Below are 17,035 nucleotides of genomic sequence, written 5' to 3' on the forward strand. Positions count from 1 at the left end.
CTCGAGAAATCCTTCGTTTTGGTCCCTTGCCAAATTTCCATTTGTTCAAAGTTTAAAGTTCAAACCTACTTTTTTCCAAAGGTTCAGTTAATCTGATCTTAATCTTCCGTAACTCTGCACGTAACTGATTATAAAATTTGGAAATGACCATGAGTAATAATTGTTTCAAAGATAGATTCAGCTTTGGTGTACGTGTAGTGTAGACTAATTATGATTATACCCATTTGCAAAAAGACTAAAAATGAACAAACCTTTAAACAATAAAATATTTTTTGAAAAACTTTAAAAATCAGAAAAAATTAAAAACTAAAAGAGCGTGTGCAACACTGGAATTAATTCATTGATTACCGAAACAAATATAGTGGGGTAACTGAGAGCAGGAGCACCAGGCATTGCAGCAGTGGCAAACACTGCAGCAGAAATTCTCCGAGGGAACCTCACCATGGCGATGGATATGGCGGCCCCACCCGTGCTGTGGCCCACCAGTACAATCCTCTCCTCTTCTGGCAGACGCGCCATGAATTTAATCAATGGCTTCACGTAGTCCTTGAGCGAATCAATTTGTCGTATCCGCTTTGGGTTCATTCCGGAGGCTGCAAGGTCTACAGCTGTAACCTTGTGGCCTATGGAGCCATGGAGGTCAGCAGAATTGCCACCTTATACCAACACCATGCTCCATGAACCAGCACAAAGTGGGTCCGATGGTCAGCCGGGCCGGGTGGGAATGGGGTGCATATAATTCTCATTGCCATGCAAACAAATAAAAGAAAAGGCACAATATGTTTCATTCTCATCATATGCTCCATTAATTTTCTTCAACCTCATATGTATCTTTGAATGGCCTGCATTTGATCTAGTCTTATATATATATATAGTACTCAGAAATCCTGCACTTAATTCATTTTGTCTCTTACATTCCATTTATATTTGTTTAAACCTATTTTCGCAAAGATTAGGATTAATTAAGCTCAGTCTTTATTAAAGTAAGAGACAACTGATCGATGATGACAAATAAAAAAAATGCATTTAATTAATTAATAATTAATTGTATCACAGATACGATCAGCTTTAGTGTGTAGACCGATCGTTCTCCTGTAATAAATTAAGTCAAATAAATTGTTAGCAAAGTCCTAATCGAATCCTTTTAGTAGTTTAGAGTATATTAATCTATACATACAAACAAAAAGTCCCATTAACTTTCCTTGTAACCAAGAGTCCAAAGTGCTTGGTAGCGTCTTTTATTTAGTCGAGACTCTATACTCTACAGTTTAGTTAAAAGCTTGAATGCTGAATCACGATAAGTGCGCACCACTCATATATACAAATTGCTGTGAAGCAGCGCGCTGCTGTGACATTTATATATATGACTCGAGTATAAATATTATATATGCTTGAATTGATACGTTTGTCGATCTCGTTGATGTGCATATGAAAAAATTTAAGTATTCATCTCAAAATCAATTGGCAATAGAAGAAGTAGTCTAAACTCTTATAAGCTACTATGCAAAGACTCACATTTTCAATGTGGGATCTATCAACACGCCCCCACACGTACGTGTAGCGTCATTTAAGTCTAATACGTGGACAATTTATATTGGATGACATGAGAGCACGTGTGACCGTTGGGCCTAACACGTAGATAACCTACTCTGATATCATGAAGAAATTTAAGCATTCATCCCAAAACCAATTGGCAATGAAAGGAGTAGCCCAAACCCTTATAAATCACTATGTAATGCCTCACATTTTTAATGTGAGATTTTTCTCTCAACAATGTATAATGTATTTATAGTTAATCCATCGATTTCTATAATTATTTTAAAGGCAGAGAATCCAAATCTAAATTAATATGCCAAGTTTTCATCTGAGGTCTGAGGCGCACCTAGCTAATTCGATTCTAGAAAGATATTTCTTTTGTCTTAATTGCTTTTTTCCTGGCAAATTATAAACTTGGTACAGTTTTATGGTTTAACTTAACCAGATAAACTAGCAGTTCAATTTCTTCAGTTTCTTAATGCTTGTTGTGCATTATCCGGACTAGCAAATACCTAGCTAGTCATGTTCACTGCACACATATATAACACATAATGCACAAGAAGTTGGCAAGTAATTATTTTGTATATTTGTAACTTTCTAACTTTCTAACTTTCTATATGGTATAATTAATTCATGTATTATACTATGAGTAGATGTTATTAATACTATATCCTAAAAGTATAAATTCTTCGTTCATCCATATTATAATATATGAATTAGTTACACTATGTGTTGTGTTACAATTTACTAAATAATTTTTTATGAATACAATTTTCAGCATTCTCCTGTACGCAAGAGCACAACTCAATGTTATGATAATACATGAAATAGCGCTTTGCTAGCAGCTGGTGTATATGCATATAATTATTCATAGAATTTAGTGATTTTATTTTCTAAATATTTATTCATAAAGGCTAGTATATATACCAGAATTAGTTATACAATATATATTGATCATGATAAGCTCCCAAGTCCTAACTAGTTACCTGCAGGCACTCATTTTTAAGAGTAATTTTCAGCAATATTGTGGAGGTGAGAGAACAACTCCACTGGTCTAGAGAACATGACCATCTGATCAGAATGGTTTATCACTTTCACTTCATCTGGCGGATTGTTCGTGATCATCCACCTTTGCACATCCTCTGAAATTGCAAGGTCTTGGCCGATCACGATGAATACCCTAGGAACCGATCCATATTTCTCTTCAATGAGTGTTATTTCATCACCAAAGAGAGGGGCAAATTTCAAAAAGCGACAACGCTAGTGTTAAATCCTGTCCATCAAAACATCACTCAACCAAGAAAGACCAAAAAAAAAAAAAGGAGGAAAAGTACTGTTAGCTAACCATTTAAAAAGAAATCGCAGCTGGATGGTGGTAATTGATTAAGGTAATTAATGCATACGTGTATAACATTTTTTTCTCGATCCCATTCTTTCTCTAACTAATAAAAAAAATAATTACATGGGAAGAAATTACATCTTAAACTTATTCTAATCTTAATTCATTACCTCACTCTCCTTCACCACTTGACTCAACCTAAAGGCTTTATTTGGGAATACATTTTGAAGTTATTTATGGGAATATTGTCTTTAGCACTCATTATAATCCTTGATTTTCTTCAAAAAGTAAATAAATAAAAGAGTTTTAAGTCCAAATTAGAAAGATTATGTAGAAATTACTCCAACTCTTAAAAAATTTGATAAATCAGTCATCTTATTGTTGCTCAATTTGTAAATTGTAGCCGTTACTAAGCTACAAACGGTTAAAAGTTGATATATATACTAATATAAAAATTTAATACGTACACACAAACTCCAAGAATATTCAATCACATGCATATACTCTTCATATAAATTCAAAATGTTCAATTCGAAAGTCATTGTCTCTCGATGACTTACCGCCGGGACAAAACAAAAAGAAAAGAAAAGACAGACAACTCACTTAAAAACCATACCAAATTGTTAAAAAATTGGCACCACCTAGGTTTTGAGTTGGGAACTGGGACGTGGATGATCCGGATGTGAATGAGGTACGCATTGATCTCATTGTTATTTAAAGATCAAAGCGTAATTGTATGTCCTTTTTCCATTAATCCCTGTTAGGACTACTCGATCTTCTATTCGTCTAGTTTAGTTAGGCTCTGTATCATGATAAGCACCACTGCCGTAGGTGAGCCAGCTGTGGCATTTATAGCTGACTTAGAGTATAAAATTATGCTTTGATTAATTGATTAACTTGTCCTGTTACCAAAATCCAAATTAATATGCCAATTAAGTTGCCATCTGATCGAGGTCTGATCGAGGCAGGCCTTAGATTCCATCCATGCGACTAATTAAGGACGTTGGGAATTTACCTATTTGTTCACTGGCATGCCAATTAGATTCCATCCACGCAACTGTGGCTTAAACTATAATGCAAAGTAAGTCTCATAATATGTTCTCAAATAACTGTATTTCATCCATGGTCCAACAATATTAACTAGGTATATATGCTTTTGCAAGATTGTCCACACAGACGACAGTGCATGTATGTGCATGCATGACACACTTTCGATCGGGTCAGAGTCAGACAGACAGTTGAATGCTTGAATAAAGGTTTGATGCATGGCACTCCTTAATTACTCCTTAATATGGCACACATATGGGCTTTACATTTTGCATTGGGCTTGCCATCAAAATGCTGACCCCCAAATGGGCTTTACATTTTCATTGGGCTTGCCATATGCTTATACAAAATCTTGTGTGTTTTATTTTGGGGTTTATGCTTCTATTGATACCTTCAATGAAGCTCTCCTAGCTAGCTAGTGACCTGCATGCAGATGCTCATTTTTAATTAATAAAGGGCATCTCAGCAATATTGTGGAGGTGGGAGAAGAGCTCCACTGGTCTAGAGAGCATGACCATGTGATCAGAACCGTTTATCACTTTCACTTCATTTGGCGGATTCTTCTCGGTCATCCACCTTTGCACATCCTCTCCAATTGCACGGTCTTGATTGCTCACGATGAATACTCTAGGAACCGACCCATATTTCTCCTTTGTAAATTTTATATCATCATTATTAAAGACAGGATGAAATCTCACCAACGATAACCCTAATGCTAAATCCTGTCCATTGATGCAACACCCAACCATGAAACAAAAATAGAAAAGATAAACAATATTAGCTAATCAACTGATCGAAAATTGAAAATTGAGCTTGCATGGATGGTGGTACGTACAATTAATTAAGGTAATGCATGCATGCCTACATTATGTATGACACTTTATAATTTTAGCAAAATGCTAGGGTGTTTAGTAAGGCACCAACTTTTTTGCATTGATTGCCATGTCAATTTAATTGTTACAAAATCAACTATTTTCTTATTTGTCATAAATCTTACAAAACCTAAATTATATATAAATAAAAACTAAAAAATAAAAGAAGATTCATCCCCAGTTCCTTTAAGGAGTTCGCATTCTAATTCTGGATTCAACACTTTCAATTGAACAATTTTTTCTTCATTGCGCTCCGAGTAGGGACTCCAATATAAACAATTTTTTTTTTCTATTTTTACTGACAACTTGCTTAGTTTTTCTTTTAGTTTTCACCCCTTTCTTTCCTTAGTTATTAGAGCAAAATGCACCGTTGGTCCACTTATTATAGTGGATTTCCCAAGTTGGTCTACGAATTAATTTTCGTCTCAAGTTGGTCCACTTTCTTTGCACCATTATCCAAATTGGTCCTTTCCGTCAATTTTTAGTTAAATGCCGTTAAAATTCAGCATGTGCAGAGCATGTGCCATTTTTTTTCAGGGCAAATGAGTCTTTTCCACCCCAAGCCCACACCCAACTGATCCCAACCTTTCTTTCTTCTTCTTTTCTCCTTCTTCTTTTTTTCTTTTTCTGCAACACATGCCCCAAACCACCATCTCCTCCGCAACTCGCGCCGGTGTGTGCGACGTCGTTCGGAGGTGATTGCCAACGAGACTACCACTACCAGTCTCGCCTATATATCTCCCCTCTTCCTCCCCCTGTGAGTAGAATACCCAGAAAAGCAGTGTAATGGAAAGCCCAGCCCGAGAAACGATCGGCCCCCATCGCCGTTGACCCATTTTCCCGGAGAAATTGAGACCGGCCACCACCCTAGTCATCTTCTCCTCATTGTTCAGAGCAAGAGGGTGGTCTTGGATCATTCATCGGATCACCAAGCATGACCAATCGACACCGAGAAGCCGCAGCGGCTCCTGTGGCTTTACCGGCCAATTACGGCGGCCAATTGGGTTAACCCAGGTATCAAATTTGATTCTCTCTTCGTGTTCTTGCTATTGCTATCTTTGTTTTGGGCCAATTCTTGTGAAATTTGAAAACCAGTTTAGGGAACCCACGACTACCGCGGGCTCCACCGCGGTTGGTGGTTGGGTTAGGCTCCCCTCACCCGAATTTGGTCCCTTGGTTATCAATTGTTGCTTGTGAGTTGAATTGGGACTGAAATTATTCAAAATTTATGTGTTTCCAGGTGTTTCTGCCACTGCCACCACCGGCGCCGCCACCTAGGCGTCGGGTTGGTGGTGGATTCCATCTATCTTGGCTCGGTTGGGTCCTAGAAGACATCTTCCAGGTTGAATTGTGTTGTTGGGTGAGTTTTTGTGAAGTTTTAGTGGCGGGCTGCGGAGGAGAGAGTTGGAGAGAGGGAGTGAGGGAGTCAGGGGAGAGAGATGGTGGTTTGGGGTGAAAAAAAATTTGTTTAGATGGTGGTTTGGGGCGTGTGTTGCAGAAGAAGAAAGAAAGAAGAAGGAGAAAAGATGAAGAAAGAAGGGTTCAGATCAGTTAGGTGTGGCCTTGGGGTACATGAAAAAGACTCATTTGCCCTAAAAAAATGGCACATGCTGAATTTTAATAGCATTTAACTAAAAATTGACGGAAATGACCAACTTAGGTAACGGTGCAAAGAAAGTGAACCAACTTGAGATGAAAATTAATTCGTGTACCAACTTGGGAAATCTACTATAATAAGTGGACCAATGGTGCATTTTGCTCTAGTTATTATTATGTTTTAACCAAGTTTAAATTTAATTAGGAGAAGCCCTTGGGAACTTTTTATCATCCCCAATTATCTTCACAAAAAAAATCCCCAATTATGTATAGCTTTTCTTTCACAACACACATACAGGCGAGAATTAATTCTTAACAAAACAATAAAACGTACATGTAAAATTTATGTTATATGACAATATATATTATGAGAGAGAAATTATAAATAATTGACCAATGCATACTAGAAATTTTCAATTTCTTTTTTCGAAGACGTACCTCTGGTGGCGAGTTCTGATACAACATTGACGCCAAGCTCTTTGGTCCATAGCGTACCGAGGTTGGAGGATTGTTGGGCCCTTGATCATATCTATACTCCACGTCTATTAAATCCAAGTTAAGCTGCTATTTTGTCAATAAAAGGAAACTATTAACACTTCTTTTCTAAAAATAATAGGAGAATATACGTATCCCCATTATATCTACAACAATTGTTCATAAAAAAATATATTCCCACCATTACTCGAATAAGTCATAATTACCTGGTCAGATATATTCTTGTAACTGAGATCAGGACCAGGCATTGCAGCAGTGGCAAACACAGCAGCAGAAACTCTCTCAGGGAAGCTCTCCATAGCGGCGGAAATGGCGGACCCACCCATGCTGTGGCCCACCAGCACCACCCTTTCCTTTGGTGGGAGAGACGCCATGAATGCCATCAATGGCTGGATGTAGTCCGAGAGCGAATGAACTTCTTGTATCGGCTTAGTGTCGATTCCGGAGGCTGCCAGGTCGAGAGCTGTGACATTGTGGCCTATGGAGGTGAGTAGAGCTGCCACCTTGTACCAACACCATGCTCCATGTCCCGCTCCATGAACCAGCACAAAGTGGGTCGGGTTTTTGTGAGGCCAGGATGGGGATGATGATGATGATGATGATGATGATGAAGAACAAAGGCAAAGAAGTAAAAGGAAGAAAGGCACAAATTGTTTGATCCTCATCATCATATGCTCCATTTTCTTCAACCTTATATTTTTCGCTTGGCCTCATGCATTTGGTCTAGTCTTATCAAATTCCTTTGCCTTTAGAGGCTGTGTGTTGTTGTTTACAGATTTTATGAAAAATCTGGTCCATTCGATCCAATTGGTTTACAACAGGCCACATCAGCTAGCATTATACAAACTAAGCGATATATTCGATGAAGACAAAAATGTAAAAGTCTTAATAATTGTATGATCGAAATGATTCGATCAGCTTTATTAGTGAGTGGACCAACCCTTCATAGTCCCAGCAGGTGAGGTAGCAAAATCAAATTCTCCGACTCTAGTTTAATTAATGGTGTGTTTGGATAGAGGAAAAAAACTCGGAATTTAAACAAAACTCAGCATTTAAGAAATTACATGCTCTAATAATTTCCTTGTTTAGATCAATAAATACAGAATTTTGTAAATTCTAAGTAGAAAAAAACTTGAGATTTGAAGGCTATAAATTCCAACTTTAAATTCCACCTAAGTTGATGTCATTTTCAAAATTCCAATTTTTACAAAAGAAAAATAAGTCGTGTCGACCATGTTGACGTACACTACCATCACTGCCGCCAACGTCACCACCACTAACACCACCACCCCCGCCACCACCCCCGCTGCCGCTGCCGCCACCACCACCAACACCAACACCAAGACTGCCACCACCGCCATCACCGTCGCCACCACTGCCATCACCGTCACCACCGCCACCACCATCACCGCCATTTCCAACACCACCACCGCCACCGTCAACACCCCAATTTTAGCCACCACCATTTCTCCTACCGCTTGTGGGCCATTACCCCTACCAATATGGTTAACTCATCATAAACATCATTTTTATTGTTGCCACCATCATCATCACCATCACCATCACTCTTTTGAATTGATGTATCAAAAATTAAAACTACCATAAATTTCGTATTTAAACTCCATTATGTTTACATGTTATCCAAACAAGAGAATTTACATATTCTAGAATTTTAAATCACATCGTTTTAAATTCCGTCATTTGTGAATTCCTTAGTAATTTCAAACTACTTCATCCAAACGCACCATAAAAGTAAATTACTAAAATTTCTATTTTTGAGCTCTTTGTACAAAAAATAATAAAAATTCACTTAAAAAAATTAAAATAATAAATAGGTTTACTTTGTACAAATAAGTCAATATTAAGTTTTTTTTTCATGAATTTTTCTTTATTAAAAACTAAGTAAATTGTCACTGTCGTACTGTCCAGCCATGCTGCCGGTAATGATTGTCACTGTCAATTAATAGAGTATTTTTACAATTTAAATAATTATTGTCCAACAGTAACAATGATTGTTATTGTCAAACAGTGATAATTAATATATTATTTTTGCAATTTAAATAATTATTATCTCACAGTAACAATGATTGCTACTGTCAAACAGTACCAATTAATAATAAATTGTCATTGCCAATCAACTTCTTATCCTAGCATCCGAAACCCTTCCCCTCTCTCTCTCCCCCCCTTAGTGTCTCTCTTCTCTCTCCCCCTCCCCTTCCACACGCATCCTCTCTTTCTCTTTCCCTCTATTCTCTCTCTGTCTGTCTGGAAACACAACTCAGCTCCCTGCCCCCACCCAATTCCCTTTGCCTCCCCTCACTTTCTCTCTCATCTTTTTCTGTCTCTCCCCGCCCCTACCCAGCTCCTAACCAGCCAAAACCCCATATCTCCCCCAGCCTCAACCGCCGCCCTCCCCCCGACGACCACATCTCCCCCCGAAACCGAACCCCCAAAACCACTGAGATTTTGGCAGAGGACCGGTTTTTTTTCAACCCGACGGGTGGTTAATTCAATGAGTTCTAGATCTGGGTTTTTTTTCCCTTTAATTAAAGCTTGAATGCTTGATCATACACACCAATTCCATACAATACAAAATGGCGAGAGGCAGCTTTGACAATATTTATGACTCGAAGTATAATATATTATGGATAAAGGATATAAACCCTTATTTCTTAAAACAAATTATTCATATTTATGAGTATAGTGCATACGGAAGGCTAGCTAGTTATCAGGTGCTAGCTAACTCATCATATTAATTATTAAGAATATTTGTCAGCAATATTCTGGAGGTGGGAGAAGAGCTCCAATGGTCTAGAGAACATGACCATGTGATCAGAACCATTTATCATCTTCACGTACTTCATTTGGAGGATTTTTCTTGATCATCCACCTTTGCAAGGCCTCCTGTATGGAATGGTCTTGGTCACACACGATGAATACTCTTGGTACCATTCCATACTTCTCCTTTGTAAGTTTTATTTCTTCATGGAAAAAAAGGTGCAAATCTCACCAATGACAAAGCTAGTGTCAAATCCTGTGATCCATTAACACATCACCAACCAAACAAAAAAAAAAAGAAAAGAGTAAAAGTATTAATTAGCTAACCGATTGAAAATTGAACATGGATGCATGCATGGTTGTAATTCAAGGTACTGTAAGCCTAGTATAACACTTTTTATTTTTGCACCCAGTAATTATATATCAACTCATTCTCACAACATACCAGTGAGATTCACAGTTACCTTAGGTATATGTTGTAAGAGGAAGGTTATATATATTTAGCAAAAACTATAATAATTTTTCATTTTTCCTCTTAAGACTAACCTATGATGGCGAGAGCTGATATAAGTTAAAGGCTAGAAGCTTGGGCCCAAAGAGAAACGAGGTTGGAGGGTTGTTGGGCCCTTGATCGTATCTATATTGAAAACCCGTCGAATCCAATCTGCTGTTAATCTGCACATTTGTCAATAAAGAGATAACATAAGGTTGTGAGTTGTTGACATGTTGTGACAAAGAATGGCCTAATATTAGGTATAATAATTAAAGACGGGTCATAATGTAAGTAGATTATGCTTATTTGACAGTGTTTTTAGGAAGCTTAAAAACGTTTTTAAATAGTCAAAAATACTTTTGCTTATATTTGACAAAAGAAATAAAAAGTATTTTTTAGTTTTAAAGGCACGGAAACGCTTTAATTCCTCATTCTGCATTTGCTCAATTATGTCTTGCTTTTTATACTTGTGAAATCCTTCTTACGTAGTGGTATGTTTTGTCCACTTTGTTAGAAGATGTTGCAAGTTTGAATCACTCCTCCCTCCCCTAGATACATAAATAAAAAACAACTATATTCCAAAGATACAGATAATCAGATCTTAATCTTGGTTAATCAGTACGTAAGTGATGATCATGAGAACTAGAAAATGTGAGTAATATTTGTTTCAAAGATAAATTCAAGTTTGATATGTAGACTACTAATTAATCCTTCCTATCTAGGTGGCCGGGTAGTTGTAGCAAAGTGCTAATTCAGGGTCAACTATAAATATTATATGTTTTGGGGGGGGGGGGGGGGGGGGGCTCAGAATGGACCTGGGCAACAAAGCCTACATCGATCATATGTCTTTTCTTGATATGTGGTGAATATCTTACAATATTTCAAATAAAATACACAAAATCTAGAGTTTCAATTGAGAAGATAAGATCTGTTTTTCCTCTTTAAGCAATCTTTTCTTGATTAAACTGTTCAGAGGAGGCTTAGGTTTAGGGTTTCAATATTTTCTGATTAATTGAATAAGACCACAAAAAGTGGTTTATATACATGGGCCTATAACTAAAATACAGGAATTAATAAATCACCTAATTAATTCTAATAATTACACAATAATCCCACGTGTTGACTCACACCAACACTCCCCCTCAAGTTGGTGCATATATATCGCACATGCCCAACTTGTCTAGTGAGTCCAAAAACACCCGATTTGCCACAGCCTTGGTCAACACATCTGCAAGCTGATCTTCGGACTTCACAAATGGAAAGTTAATAATCTTCGCTTCAAGTTTCTCTTTGATGAAGTGTCGATCAATCTCAATGTGTTTTGTTCTATCATGCTGAACAGGATTATGTGCTATATCAATAGCAGATTTGTTATCACAAAACAAGTCCATAGGTTTGGTAGGTGGACATCCTAAATCAGTCAATAAATGTCTCAACCACAAAAGTTCGACTACTCCAAGTGCCATACCTCTGTATTCAGCCTCTGCACTCGACCTAGATACAACTGATTGCTTCTTACTTCTCCAAGTCACCAAATTTCCTCCTACAAAGGTAAAGTAGCCTGAGGTAGACCTTCTATCATCTGCTGAACCACCCCAGTCTGCATCAGAAAACCCTTCAACATTCACATGACCATGATTAGCAAATAACAATCCCTTACCAGGTGCAGATTTCAAATACTGCAAAATTCGCTCCACAGCATCCATATGGGGTTTACACGGGGCATGCATAAACTGGCTCACTACACTAACCGCATAAGCAATGTCAGGTCTAGTGTGAGACAGATATATCAATCTTCCAACAAGTCTCTGATATCGCCCCTTATCTGCAGGCAAGGCCCCCAAACACTCGAAAAGTCTATGGTTTTGTTCCATAGGAGTGACAGCTGGCTTACACCCAAGCATACCAGTTTCAGATAACAAGTCTAAAACATATTTCCTTTGAGATAGGAATATGCCATGTTTAGACCGAGCCACTTCTATCCCAAGAAAGAACTTCAAGTCCCCCAGCTGCTTCATTTCAAACTCTTGAGACAAGTACCTCTGCAAATTAGAGATTTCCTCATAATCATCTCCGGTCAGAACCATATCATCAACGTAAATGATAAGAGCAGTAATCTTCTTCCCCCTTTTCTTTAGGAACAAAGTATGATCAAAATTACTCTGCCGATAACCATAGTTCTTCATTGCACGGGTGAATCTCCCAAACCAGGCTCTCGGAGATTGTTTAAGACCATACAAAGACTTCCTTAGTCTGCATACTAATCTCGTATTCTCAAACTCTGGTATACCTGGAGGAGGATCCATGTATACTTCTTCAGTCAAATCACCATGGAGAAAGGCATTCTTTACATCAAACTGAAGCAGTGGCCAATCTTTGTTAGCAGCCAAAGATAACAGAACCCGTACTGTGTTCAACTTGGCCACTGGAGCAAACGTCTCCAAGTAGTCTATGCCATAGGACTGTGTATAACCCTTTGCTACCAACCTTGCCTTATACCTTTCAACTGACCCATCAGCTTTGTGTTTGACTGCAAACACCCATCTGCATCCCACTGTCTTCTTCCCCTTAGGTAGAGAAACCAATTCCCAGGTTGAATTCTTCTGTAATGCCGCCATTTCTTCAGCCATAGCTTTGGTCCATCTAGAATCTGTAAGAGCATCCTGCAATCTACTAGGAATAGAAACAGAAGATAATTGCAGAACATACGATTCATATGACTTTGAAAGCCTAACAGATGACACATGATTATTAATTGAGTACCTAACTTTGGCATTTGGATCTGGCTCATATTTAGCTGGTGGTTGTCCTCGGTTAGACCGAGGAGGAAGTGTAAATCTAGAAGCATTAGAAACAACATCTGAACCAGAATGTGAATCAAGAGTATTGTTTGTTACCTCAATGGATGAAGAAGATTGATTCAATGGAGTAGGAGAGATGGCGGTACTATCATGGAGTGGTGATTCCTCAGGCTCAGAATTCGTGGGTTGTTGTCCTACCATATCCTCAGTATCATCCTCAGTAATTTCCGCAATCTCAGTCTCATCCGCAGTAATTTCTGCAGTCCCAGTCTCATTCTCAAACTCAGACACTGGGTGATCAGTAGTCTGTTCTGACCCTTCCTCAAAGAACAACATATCATCTCGATTCTGCACTTCACTAGAAACCTCCCCCTGAAGGGTAGAATCCAATGGACGGGGAGAGTAAAAAAGTTGATGTTCATGAAAAGTGACATCCATAGAAACATAGAAGCGCTGAGTAGAAGGATGATAGCACCGGTACCCCTTCTGGGATGGACCATAACCAACAAAAACACACTCTAAAGCCCGAGATGCGAGCTTGGATCGCTGATGAGAATGTAAATGCACAAAAACAACACACCCAAAAACCCGGGGTTCCAAATGAAGGATACCTGGGAGAGAGACAAAATCCGAGAGAACATCCAAAGGTCGCCGAAAGTCAAGGACACTAGATGGGGTCCGATTAATCAGATAGACGGCAGAACTCAAGGCATCACCCCAGAACAAAGAAGGCACATGACCGCCCAGAAGAAGGGACCGAGTGACTTCCAATAAATGTCGATTTTTGCGTTCAGCAACCCCATTCTGTTGTGGAGAATGAGCGCAAGAAGTCTGATGAAGGATCCCCGCAGAAGCAAAATACTGAGTCAACTCTGTATTAACAAACTCACCGCCATTATCTGAGCGCAAAACCTTAATAGGACAGGCAAACTGAGTGAGGACCATATGATGAAAAAGGCGAAAAACAGCACACACATCACTTTTATGTTTCAGAAGATAAACCCAAGTCATTCGAGTACAATCATCAATAAATGTCACAAACCATTTCATTCCTTTATGTGTACCACACGGGGCCGGACCCCAAACATCCGAGTGGACCAAAGCAAAAGGAACATCCATACGTGTAGCACTAGAAGGAAACACTGAACGATGACTTTTGGCCAACACACAAACTTCACAATTAAAATTGGAAATGTTCAATCCACGAAATAAAGAGGGAAATAAACGCCGAAGATAACTAAAGGACGGATGACCAAGTCGGCGATGCCACAACCAAATCTTCTTCTGATTTTCAGAGGAACCATCACTAACCAGACTCACAATGCCACGACCATCTGAAGCGGAAACCCCACTATCCAGATAGTACAATCCACCACTCTTTCTACCACTGCCAATCTTCTCCTTGGTATGAATGTCCTGGAAAACACAATGGGTAGGAAAGAATGTGGCCACACAATTATGAGTTTTGGTTAGTTGACTAACAGAAATAAGGTTACAATTCAAGGAAGGAACAAACAGCACATTATGCAAAGACAAATCAGAGGAAAAGGATACCGTGCCATCTCCTAAAACAGGAGACGACACACCATTGGCATTGACAATAAATGGCTTAGAACAGACAGACGAAAAATGACTAAAAACATAACGATCAGAAGTCATATGATCCGTAGCACCTGTATCAATTATCCATGCACCATTACCAGTACAAGCAGAATTACTCAAAGCAGAGTTAGAGATACCTGACTTGACAACAAAGCTGGAGGAACTAACAGAGTTCACCCTGGAATGCAGCATTTTTTTTCTTTTTTAAATATTATTTTTTTTTCCTTTTTTTTTTTTTTTTTTTTTTTTCTTCTTCTTCTTTGCCGCTCACAGCCACGCCCAATCCAAATTGTCGTCCCAGCCGCGTCGCGTTGTAGAGAACTCACGCAACAGCAGTGGGTTGACGTCTCTAACGGACGAGCATCAGTCGCCGGCGCTCAAGGAAGGTGGAGGCAGGGCGTCGGCGTCGTGTCGAGCAGGCGAGGCGGCGTCTCGTCGGGCAAGCAGGTCGGCAGAGGTGCGCCCAGTCGCCGGCGTGTCGAGCAGGGGCGTCGGCGTCGGGTCTGGAGGAGAGGACAGCGCACAAGGAAGAGGACGGCGTCGTTGCTGCGACTGGTCGGCGCACAGAGGAGCGAATGGCGTCGGGTCGGCGTCGCTGCAACTGGTCGACGTGGAAAAAGACGGCGTCGTCGCTAGGACTGGGCGGCGCACAGGTGCAACTGGTCGACGTGGAGCAGCCGAGGGGGGGGGTGCGCAGCGATCGACGGTGGCAGGGGGTGCGTGTGCAGCGGACGGTGGCAGGGAGAGAGTGTGCAGCGGACGGTGGCAGCGGAAAGGAACACACACAGTTACGTAGAGTTGGCGGCGGCGTCTGGAGCAGCGGAGGAGCGCGACGGTGGCAGGGGTCCGGCCCGCGAGCAACGGTGGCGGCGGCGTCACTGCTGAAGTCAGATACCAGCCTTCGAAGTCAGAGTCTGAAGGCTTAGGTGCATGCACTTAACCACAAAGCTGAAAAAAGAAAGGCCAATGAACAGTAGAATTTTTCTGGAAAAACTCTTCAAAAAAACCAGTAGGATAGAGAACCATGCTCTGATACCATGTTCAGAGGAGGCTTAGGTTTAGGGTTTCAATATTTTCTGATTAATTGAATAAGACCACAAAAAGTGGTTTATATACATGGGCCTATAACTAAAATACAGGAATTAATAAATCACCTAATTAATTCTAATAATTACACAATAATCCCACGTGTTGACTCACACCAACATAAACAAAATTAACTAATAGGCGTAACAAGTTCAGTTTTTCTTTTGTAAGCATATGGGTCATAAGGATAACTGTAGAGGGTGAATGGTTGAAATTTTACTTTTGGGAAAATGATAGAAAATGCAAGGATCTTCTTCATTTCTTTAAATTAATCGTTAAGATTCATTTTGTATTATTTTCCCTCCATTAATTCAACAATCCTCAAGATAGAAAAGATAAAAGTTTCATTCTAAAAAATTCAATATATGTATAAAGTCTAGCTAGCTCCATACCAAGTTAGATCCAATTTTCTTTTCTCTTCATGAATCCTGCCAAACCCCATAAATGACTTGTGCTTTGAAGAAAATTCTACCATGACTTGTGCTTTGGAGAAAATTCTACCATACAAGCAACGTATGACATACAAATTAACACAAGTTTAACCCTTAAATCTTAACATATTGATCACTTTTTTCACTATTAGAATATACATCTTTGCACAATTAAATCTTTATATATATATATATGTCATACATCGTATGCATGATAGACAAATTGGTGTTTGGATGCATTCTATATCCAACAATATATCTAAACTTCTTTTCAATCTCAGTCCAACTAATACCCGTTTCATGATTTCAATCTCATTCATAATAGTCCTTAATTATTATATGGATATATATATATATATTCAAATGTATGCTTGAATTTATATATATTTGGTTTGTCCTCTTAATTGGTCTGAGAATGTGCTACCATGCTTGTGGTACAAATGCAGAGATCACTATTTGATGTAGAACAAATGGCAAAACAGTTCATGCAACAACTCGACCGCCAGAAGGCCAAGAAAACGAACAAAGTTCAGCCCAGCCCAGTGTCAGAAATAGACCCATAATATACCGATTCGAAGGGAACGACGAGACAAATCCAAGTCAGTGAGCTTCAAATAAGCAATTTAGTGATTTTGAATAAGTTTCCTAAATTGCACTTTATTTCCGTTTTAAATTTCGAACGTCTAGGGTTGTAAAAGTATTTAAACAACCTTTTTGGCTGTTTGTATGATTATTATTATCATTTTTAATCAAAAAATCTTGAGATTTCTCTTATTTCTCTGGTGGACTCTAGATAACGCTAGTTTTCTTTATTCTCTTTTACTTACGTGCTACGCTGCGTCACTATTGAATCAATGGATCCATCCATTTCGATCAATAGGGTATAGTTTTTTGTTAGGATCACTAAGGGTTCAAGTACCCTGGCTTTCCGCTCCATATCAGCTATGGTTTTTGTGGTG

At 39.0% G+C, this 17,035-nt stretch overlaps 2 protein-coding genes and 1 pseudogene across 3 annotated transcripts; all 3 read right to left on the reverse strand.

The window, feature by feature from the left end:
• Positions 1-52: 52 nt before the first annotated feature.
• Positions 53-921, reverse strand: LOC147284525 (methyl jasmonate esterase 1 pseudogene; annotated as a pseudogene).
• Positions 922-3,947: 3,026 nt separating this feature from the next.
• LOC147284526 (methyl jasmonate esterase 1-like) lies at positions 3,948-7,617 on the reverse strand. 2 transcript variants are annotated; one of them, XM_086244172.1, is made up of 3 exons: positions 7,092-7,617; positions 6,829-6,951; positions 3,948-4,644 (listed from the first exon to the last, which is right to left on the reverse strand). In XM_086244172.1, exons 1-3 carry the CDS (start codon positions 7,563-7,565, stop codon positions 4,366-4,368), a joined length of 876 nt encoding a protein of 291 aa, XP_086100298.1. In that variant the 5' UTR covers positions 7,566-7,617; the 3' UTR covers positions 3,948-4,365. The 2 variants fall into 2 exon arrangements, with proteins under 2 accessions (XP_086100298.1, XP_086100297.1); XM_086244171.1 differs by having other exon boundaries at positions 6,829-6,954.
• Positions 7,618-10,241: 2,624 nt separating this feature from the next.
• On the reverse strand, positions 10,242-14,751 carry LOC147284527 (uncharacterized). Its single transcript, XM_086245693.1, has 7 exons — positions 14,631-14,751; positions 14,512-14,522; positions 14,269-14,373; positions 12,920-13,887; positions 12,712-12,826; positions 11,729-12,045; positions 10,242-10,338 (listed from the first exon to the last, which is right to left on the reverse strand). Exons 1-7 carry the CDS (start codon positions 14,749-14,751, stop codon positions 10,242-10,244), a joined length of 1,734 nt encoding a protein of 577 aa, XP_086101819.1.
• Positions 14,752-17,035: the final 2,284 nt, after the last annotated feature.

The sequence above is a fragment of the Dryas octopetala genome, chromosome 5 (assembly GCF_963921425.1).
Source record: "Dryas octopetala chromosome 5, drDryOcto1.1, whole genome shotgun sequence".
NCBI lineage: Eukaryota > Viridiplantae > Streptophyta > Magnoliopsida > Rosales > Rosaceae > Dryas > Dryas octopetala.

Excerpts from the sequence above, each read along its gene's own strand:
- LOC147284526 (XM_086244171.1), bottom strand. The coding sequence starts at position 7,565 with ATGGAGCATATGATGATGAGGATCAAACAATTTGTGCCTTTCTTCCTT. Across the intron at positions 6,955-7,091 it reads ACAAGAATATATCTGACCAG|CAGCTTAACTTGGATTTAAT; the intron begins GTAATTATGACT and ends TTGACAAAATAG. Across the intron at positions 4,645-6,828 it reads ATCAGAACTCGCCACCAGAG|GATTTAGCATTAGGGTTATC; the intron begins GTACGTCTTCGA and ends ATCAATGGACAG.
- LOC147284527 (XM_086245693.1), bottom strand. The coding sequence starts at position 14,751 with ATGCTGCATTCCAGGGTGAACTCTGTTAGTTCCTCCAGCTTTGTTGTC. Across the intron at positions 12,827-12,919 it reads GATCCAAATGCCAAAGTTAG|ATTGCAGGATGCTCTTACAG; the intron begins GTACTCAATTAA and ends TATTCCTAGTAG. Across the intron at positions 12,046-12,711 it reads TACCTAAGGGGAAGAAGACA|CCAGCTGTCACTCCTATGGA; the intron begins GTGGGATGCAGA and ends CTTGGGTGTAAG.